The sequence below is a fragment of the Neoarius graeffei genome, chromosome 3, assembly GCF_027579695.1.
Source record: "Neoarius graeffei isolate fNeoGra1 chromosome 3, fNeoGra1.pri, whole genome shotgun sequence".
NCBI classification, from domain to species: domain Eukaryota; kingdom Metazoa; phylum Chordata; class Actinopteri; order Siluriformes; family Ariidae; genus Neoarius; species Neoarius graeffei.
In genome coordinates this window covers 95,486,239-95,495,185 of record NC_083571.1, presented here as the reverse complement: position 1 = coordinate 95,495,185, position 8,947 = coordinate 95,486,239, and the positions used below count along the sequence as shown (strand labels likewise).

The 8,947-nt window shown below is 44.9% G+C and overlaps 1 protein-coding gene across 4 annotated transcripts in view; it reads right to left on the bottom strand.

Moving 5' to 3' along the window:
- The window catches only part of ppp1r13bb (protein phosphatase 1, regulatory subunit 13Bb), a 217,742-nt gene extending 209,132 nt beyond the window's left edge, over positions 1–8,610 (bottom strand). For all 4 annotated transcript variants that reach the window (XM_060917689.1, XM_060917691.1, XM_060917690.1 and 1 more), the window contains exons 1-2: positions 8,273–8,610; positions 7,650–7,812 (exon numbers count right to left, since the gene is read on the bottom strand). In XM_060917689.1, the coding sequence (XP_060773672.1) occupies positions 7,650–7,658 (9 nt within the window). In that variant the 5' untranslated portion in view covers positions 7,659–7,812; positions 8,273–8,610. The remainder of the gene's footprint in view (positions 1–7,649; positions 7,813–8,272) is intronic.
- Positions 8,611–8,947: the final 337 nt, after the last annotated feature.

Below are 8,947 nucleotides of genomic sequence, written 5' to 3'. Positions count from 1 at the left end.
GTGAGACTACCGCTTAAAAGGTCACTGATGTCACTGTTTGCGCCGCCTAACGACATCACGTGACGTCCACCCACTTCCAGCCAGCACGGTTCAGCGCGGTTGTAGTCGAAATGCAACTCCAACAGCCCCGCTCAGCCCGACTGAGCACGGCACAGCTCAGCCCAACTCAGCCGCGTTTGTAGTGGAAAAGCGGCATATGTAATCCGGACGCCATTTTGTAGCGCTGTCCGAAACCTTCGTGAGGATTATGTGGGAAATGTGCTCAGTATAATATGGATTTATCACAAAAATACATGCATGTACTTATTATTTTGAAAACCCACCAGCCACGTTTTAATTGTGCGACAGTAATGACGTAAATACCAGCGCGACGGACTAGTCCTTAACCTGTCGTCTTTCCAACTCTTCTCTACTCGACGTTGGTTTGAAGTCGTATGGAATAATCTCAATCACTGATGAAGCTGGCAAATCTCGAAATTAATCTAAATTGGAATGATATGGCGATCTGGCCGCTGTGTAAACAGTTTTCAAAATGGCACCGCTGACCCTTCACGTTTCGAAGTCTCGAGAAGATCGTGTGGATAAGCGACGCCTACCACAGACCAAACGAACTATATTCAACATGGCTGAAAACCAAAAAGGCCGATTAAGTGTAATATCATATGCCGATACGAGTCACGATATAAGGTTAATAAAACCGAAAACGTAACTGAATAACACGTTAATTAAGAAATCAAGCAAGTTTAAAAATGACTTCGGTTCCTCTTTAAAGGGGAACAGAGGGCAATATATAGAGTAAATATAACAATAAAACACACATTGATGAACCTTATTCAAGACTTACAAAAGTTTTTTGTTCTAAGGTTGGAAAGTTATAGTGTTTTGAAAGTAGCTCGAGCAAACCATTTCCGCAGTTTGAACAGCCCGCCATGATATTAATTTTATCCAATCAGAATGCACGTTCATTTTCTCTGCGTAACACTCATGACGTATGTATGTGCCCAGTTGTGTTGGCTCATTGAGGTTGGGAATAGCACATGTGAAATACCTGTTTCTGCCTCTTGCGACGATTTCGCAAGTCCACGGGTGGCGCCTATCTCATTGCAGCAAATAAATTCTGCTGGACTCGTGAGCAACTCCACGTTACATTTTCCACACGAGCACCACGCCGGGTCACCTGCACGCAGACGCTCTGCCCCACGCTCGCCATGCCCATGGTCAGCATCAGTCTCATCCGAGCTTTCTTCTCTTCTTTCCTCATCACCGGAGTCGAGAGTACCTCTCCTAGGTTCAAACTGGTACCCTTCTAAGCCATAGCCTGCTTGCAGTGCGTCTTGCGGGATCTCTTCGTATGATTCGACAGAGCTGTCGCTTTCACTTGATGCGCCCGACGCCATGATTACACGCTTCTCTCCTAGTGCAGTGGGTAGGGCTGACGTCACGGTCTTTTAAAAATGGCGACTCTTGTGTCGTTTAGCGTACCCACTATTATATTTACAATTACCAAGATATTTCGTTGTTTTCTAGTATATAAATTTGATAGAATACTTAAGAATACGTTATTTTGTCACATCAGCAACTGTATATATTATATTTGGTACCCCTTTAAATACGAAAGAGAGTACACTTATGACAACGTAGAACTGTGCAGCACGGAGAATGGCCAAGTTACATCCTTTGTGGTGGGGTTTATAAGAACATGTACTACGAGTACACAAAGCGCTCAAACGATCTTTACAAAACAGAAGGACTTTCTCCACTTGACCTGCTGCATCTACTCAAAACATATCCGCGAGTGTACAACGCAATTAATATCTAGGAATTCAAGTACCGGTACTGATTCTTTGAAAAACCTCATAAAATCCCAGAGGTACTGCTGCTGCACTGTTGTATCACGCTTTTTTCCTCTTGATTTGGCTGGCAGGAGATAAAACACAGATCTGAGTGGTGGCTGAACACCATAGTATAAACATTAGATTAGCAAACCAGACACAGATGACGCAGTACTACTCAGAATATAAAAGCTTTGGGGCAATTATTCACCAAGGTTAATGTTTAACGGTACCACGCTGAAAACATTCAAACCAGTTTCACGGCACAGTTTCCCCAGACTGATTCTGGCACCAGAAGAACTCCGAGCGTATAGACAATGAGTGAGAAAAAACAAAACAATAATAACGTAAGAAAATAGTTCGTTATTGCAAACTATAGCCTATATGTACAGATGCAGAGCTGAACAAAGTTAATAATAGGCTATCATTGCAAATGGGCTTGAAATAGAATTTCTTTTCCATTAATATGTGTACTAAAGTGATGGTTTTCCAACAAAAGCAGTTCTGGTTTCAGTAAACAATATCAGAGTCTTTAACCGCTGACTTGGGATTGATGAAATCATCTATCCATTAAGACCAAGCGAAAACGCTCCACTCATGTCAGGGCCATAAAACTAATTACCGCCATTAGTGCTTGTTGAGAAGGAGTGGCTTTCTTTATCTTGAGGTCAAAAGCGAGTCCATTTCCCTCGGCGCTTCAAATCACAACTTTAACTGGCCTCCTTATCGGGGTAAGACGTTCTCATATCTCGTCAACACTCACACCGATAACTGTTCATTTATCGCCATTACGCTGTAATGGTGGTGTGTGGGAACGGGAGCAAAACGGGAAAGTCGAAAGATTCATTTATCCCCTGGTGACAATGTTAACCACTACACCACCGTGCCGCCATGGCTCCAGTGGAAACTGGAACCATCGGATTAACGTATTGTGAAGAGTTGTTACGTTGCTGGCGATGTGACAGAAGTACCGACAGTTTACGATAATCTTTTGCCAAGCCAAGAAGCCTTCATTTGTCACACGTACACTCAAGCACACGGTCAAATTTAACCCATCTGAAGCAGTGAACACACGCGCACACAAGCGAGCAATGAACGCACACAAGTACCCCGAGCAGTGGGCAGCTATGCTACAGCACCCGGGGAGCAGTTGGGGGTTAGGTGCCTTGCTCAAGGGCACGTCATCCCAACCTCAGGCCATGGCTGCTCCATGTTAACCTAAGCGCACGTCTTTGAACCGTGAGGGGAACCGCAACACCGAAACCCACACAGATACAGGGAGAACATGCAAACTCCACACATGCCCCTTTTCCACCAAAGCAGTTCCAGGGCTGGTTCGAGGCCAGTGCTTAGTTTGGAACCGGGTTTTCTGTTTCCACTGACAAAGAACTGGCTCTGGGGCCAGAAAAACTGGTTCCAGGCTAGCACCAACTCTCTGCTGGGCCAGAGGAAAGAACCGCTTACGTCAGCGGGGGGCGGAGTTGTTAAGACCAACAACAATAACAAGACCGCGAAAGATCGCCATTTTTACGCGACGAGAAGCAGCAGCTGTACAAACGCGAAGTCATCCATTATTATTGTTGTTGCTGCTGCTTCTTCCGCGTTGTTTTTGCTTCAATATTCGCACCAAGGTTTATGCAAACGTAGCGACATAACTGACAGCGACGTAATGACGTATACAGCGACGTAATGACGTGGCACCGCGAGCTATGGAAAAGCAAACTGGTTCTCAGCTGGCTCGCAAGTTGAACGAGTTGTGAACCAGCACCAGCACTGGCCCCGAACCAGCCCTGGAACTGATTTGGTGGAAAAGGGGTAACAGAAAGGCCGCTGGGCTCAAACCCAAAACCTTCTTGCCGTGAGGCGACAATGTTAACCACTACGCCACCGTGCCGCCATGGCTCCAGTGGAAACTGGAACCATTGGATTAACGTATTGTGAAGAGTTGTTACATTGCTGGCGATGTGACAGAAGTACGGACAGCAACATAATCCGAATACTCGTATTGCGACTGGCATCAAATTCAAAACAACGAGGAAAGAAAACATCAGTAGATATGGCTGGAAACTGGAGTTAATTAAGTCCGGTCTCGCATGTTTTACGTGTCTTGTGGAGGTTCGTGTGCCGTAGCATCCCGTTAAAGGATGCTACAGTCAAGTAGGAATTACATTACAGGCATTTATCAGACACTCTTGTCCAGACCGACGTACAACATACCCAGAGCAGCCTGGGGAGCAGTTAGGGGTCAAGTGCCTTGCTCAAGGGCACTTTAGCCGTTCCTGCTGGTCCAGGGAATCAAACCAGCAACCTTTTGGTTCCAAAGCTGCTTCTCTAACCTTTAGGCTAAGGCTTGAGGGAATACACAACCTTGAAGACTGAGCAGGAACGAAAATGTGTTATCTTTACCTCATACATTAAAAGGGTTTAGTATGTGAAAAGGGCTTCACTGACTAAATGATCTGCTGTGGACAGATGCGGGAAGGCCTTTAACTGCGATCACCATCCTCTGACAAGAGACTTTCTTACATTTCATTACTCTCTTCCATTTCATTACTTCACCATGAAGCTATGGGAAAGGGTATTGGAGGCGAGAGTGAGAAGAGAGGTAGCAATCTGTGAACGGCAGTACGGGTTTAGGCCAATAAAGAGCACATCGGATGCAATTTTTGCTTTAAGAATGTTAATGGAGAAGTACAGAGAAGGCCAGAGAAAGCTACACTGTGTGTTTGTAGACCTGGAGAAGGCATACAATAGAGTGCCGAGAGATGAGTTATGGTACTGTATGAGAAAGTGTGGAGTGAATGAGAAGTATATCAGAGCGGTGCAAGACATGTATGAGAACAGTGAAACAGCAGTGAGGTGTGCAGTTGGAACGACTGAATGGTTCAAGGTGAAGGTGGGACTCCATCAAGGATCTGCAGTAAGTCCATACGGTTGTAGTGGATATTGAAGTCCGGTACAGACGAACAACACGCAAAAATACACACAAAAAACATAAAAAACGTGCACAGGTAGGGAGAGCTTGTAGCCGCAGCATCCCCATCATGCGCCACCATATCCACTATTATGGTTGAATATTTTATATTATCAGTTAGATCAAGTATCAGTAGTCTATCACTATTACTGTATATATGGTATACCTGATAGCAGCAATCCATTTTGCATGCCTGTCAGGGTCCAGTGGCAGCCTACTGTCAAGTGTATGTGAGCATCATGGGTTTCTCACACTTGAAAGAGAAGGACTCGGACACAGGATTCCACTCGTCTTATGTTTTATTGATTTTCAGTGGAGTTGACGTTGTAGTAGAATTGTATGGAGATCTTGCATGTGACGTCACAGCCGATCCAGATTGTAACAGACGCCATCTTGTCGGTCAAACGCCATATTTCCGCCTTCTACTTCTGCTTCTACCTTTTCTTCTGGAAAACCCTACTATATACAATTCTACTACAATGGCTGCAGCTACAAGCTCTCCCTACCTGTGCACGTTTATGTTTTTTGTGTGTATTTTTGCATGTTGTTCGTCTGTACCAGACTTCAATATCCACTACAACCGTATGGACTAACTGGACATTGGTTTCCAGCAGAAAATGACGGTTTGTAGCGATTTCCATCGCATGCACAACATTCCGGATGAGATAGCGAGACCAGCAGGGTCTCCGTGGATTGTTATCGGGTCTGGCAGGCGAAGGAGGCGGCGTCGGGAGAGGAAGCAAAAGCGAGGCTGCAGGCAGAGCCGGCCTGTTGACTAAGCTCAGAAAACAGCCACTCAAATCTCCACTGCCAAGCCTCTACCTCTCCAACGCCAGATCCATGGTAAACAAGACGGACGATTTGGAATTACAGCTGGAATTACCTTATTCTATTCTATAATCGGCTGGTCAGTGCTATACTCAATACTTAAGTGACTTACCCGTCCAATGAGGATTGTTATTTTCTTGTTTACAAGATGCCACATCTGAGGGCGGCTGACAAATCCTGAATTTCTGTAAAGATAACTGTCCACAGATTTATAAGCACGCAGTGCTTCACCACTGAACAGCGAGGGAAAGTTAATGAGGTAATTATACACGTCTGGGTATTCCGCTGGCAGTTCAATATCCACTGACACGGTCGTGAAAACTACGTCCGGTAAGCGATAAGGGTCACTAATCTGTAGGTCGTTTATTTTAGACATATATCTAGTTATCTGTTCATTAGAAAAATGAGCCGTGTAGTCCGTCGGTTGAAATTGATCCATTTTGTACACGAGTGCAGCAATATTCAGCTGTGCTTTTTACCGACAAGATGGCGGCTGTTTACATTCCGGTCACGTGACTGCAAGATCTCTATATAATAGGGTTTTCCAGAAGAAAAGGTAGAAGTAGAAGCAGAAGTAGAAGGCGGAAATATGGCGTTTGACCGACAAGATGGCGTCTGTTTACAATCTGGATCGGCTGTAACATCACATGCAAGTGGTCCATATATAACTAGTCGTCGACCTCTTCCACAACGTGCTCAAATCAAATGTGGGTTATGTTTCAGAAAAAAAACAAATGTTATGTGTCAGTTTCTATTTTTGCTGGACGTCGGAGTACGGCGTAATTTTAATTCTACATTTCCATATTTTGGAAAGGGGGGCGGCTCGGTGGTGTAGTGGTTAGTGCTGTCGCCTCACAGCAAGAAGGTCCGGGTTCGAGCCCCGTGGCCGGCGAGGGCCTTTCTGTGCGGAGTTTGCATGTTCTCCCCGTGTCCACGTGGGTTTCCTCCGGGTGCTCCGGTTTCCCCCACAGTCCAAAGACATGCAGGTTAGGTTAACTGGTGACTCTAAGGCCAAGTTTACATTAGACCGTATCTGTCTCGTTTTCTTCGCGGATGCACTGTCCGTTTACATTAAAACGCCTGGAAACGCCGGGAAACGGGAATCCGCCAGGGTCCACGTATTCAATCTAGATCGTGTCTGGTCCGGTGCTGTGTAAACATTGAGATACGCGGATACGCTGAGCTGAGCTCTAGCTGGCGTCGTCATTGGACAACGTCACTGTGACATCCACCTTCCTGATTCGCTGGCGTTGGTCATGTGACGCGACTGCTGAAAAACGGCGCGGACTTCCGCCTTGTATCACCTTTCATTAAAGAGTATAAAAGTATGAAAATACTGCAAATACTGATGCAAATACTGCCCATTGTGTAGTTATGATTGTCTTTAGGCTTGCCATCCTTCCACTTGCAAGTGGTAAGTGATGTGCGCTGGGATCACACACACAGCGGCTCAGTCCCGAAAACACTGCTTGTGCACTTCACTCGCGAGCTGCGCAGGGCCAGAGTGCGCACCCTCCAGAGGGCACTCGCTGTTCAGGGCGGAGTGATTTGGAGCGCAGGATGCCTGCGGAGCCGAGCGTATCCGTGTATCGGTGTTGCTGTGTGCACACTAATCGTTTTAAAAACGTTAATCTGATGATCCGCTGATACGGTCTAATGTAAACATGGGCTAAATTGACCGTAGGTGTGAATGTGAGTGTGAATGGTTGTCTATGTGTCAGCCCTGTGATGACCTGGCGACTTGTCCAGGGTGTACCCCACCTTTCGCCCGTAGTCAGCTGGGATAGGCTCCAGCTTGCCCGCGACCCTGTAGAAGGATAAAGCGGCTAGAGATAATGAGATGAGATATTTTGGAAAGGACCGGGGAAAAAAAAAAAAATCATACACTTGCTGCCCTTTTTCTGACTTTGAGCCCTTGCCCCTCTATAATCCTGTGCACGTCCCTGGGTGGCTCTAGTTAAAGAAGAACTCTAATTAGAGAAACAAGGGTGGGTCAAGCAAGAGCTCATACTTACAGGCATCATTTTTTTTTTCCAGATGTCAGAGAAACATCAGGGTTCGGGTTGGGTCCTGATAACGTTGTCTTTTAATTTCATACGTGTCCTCCTTCCTGACATGGACACTTGCTCTCACAGAAGAAGCACACAAGTGGCCATGGCACAGCTCACCAGGGTTGCCCTGAAAATAAATAAATAAATAAATAAATAATAAAAAGCACGTAACTACTTAATTAACTTACTGAAATGTGATAAAAGAACCAGGCTGTGCGTGCTAAAATTAAAACTAGCTAGCTAATCAGTCACAGCAAGCTAATCTAACCTGACCTCATTCCAGGCTTTTAAATGAGTGCTTGTGTTTGCTAACAGGCTAGCCAACACGGCTAACTAGTCTATTACTTTCCTCCCTGCTGTGTTTATCTTAACTCGTCTTTTGAATTCAACTAAATGCTTTTGACAAAAAGCTCACAATTAAAGCCCACTTTATTTCACACATTAAAAGCTCTCCTGTGTGAATAAGAAAGACTGACCGCAGTTAGCTACAGCGACGTAGCAACTTATCCTAGCGAGAAAAGCTGACAACTAATAGAACATGAAATAAAAATGGCGACACAGATGTTAAAGTTTCCTGTTTTACTTACAAGTCATGCGAAGACACTTGGAATAATCGGTTTAAAAAGCCAAAAGCCGTGTGGTTGGTTTAGGAAAGCGAGTTGTGGGATGATCCGGGCAGCACAGCAGGCTTTTCCAGACGGATAGCAGCAGCACGCTAGCAGCCAACTAGCCAGGGCTCTGGCAGCTAACATGCAGACTTTCACTAAAAAAAAATAAATAAAAAAAGAAAGAAAAGACAGCACCACTACACTGCTGCTGGTTTAATATAAAATATATCTTCGGAATACGAAGAAAAACACAAGAAACGACTTGTTTCCAGTCGGAGTGTGTAAAAGCTGCAGAGGGAATTACAGAACACTGATTGTAAATTGTCAGGGCAAGTGTGTGTGTGTGTGTGGAATGCCAGGAATGTGGACACACACACACACACACACACACTTTAACCCGTGTTCTGGCTAGGTGAACAAAAAAAATGACTAAAAAATATACAAACCATACCATGGTTAAATCTTTGGAAGCCCATTTCTGCCACTTGGGAATTAAAAAAAAAAAATGAAGTCACGACTATTTCATTATTATGATAGTAATAATACTATTATGAGACAGTAAGTCATGAATATGAGAACTTGAGTCATAATTATGAGATACTTAAATAATATTGGCTGGTATTGAGTGGCATGTCATCCATCCATCCATCCTGT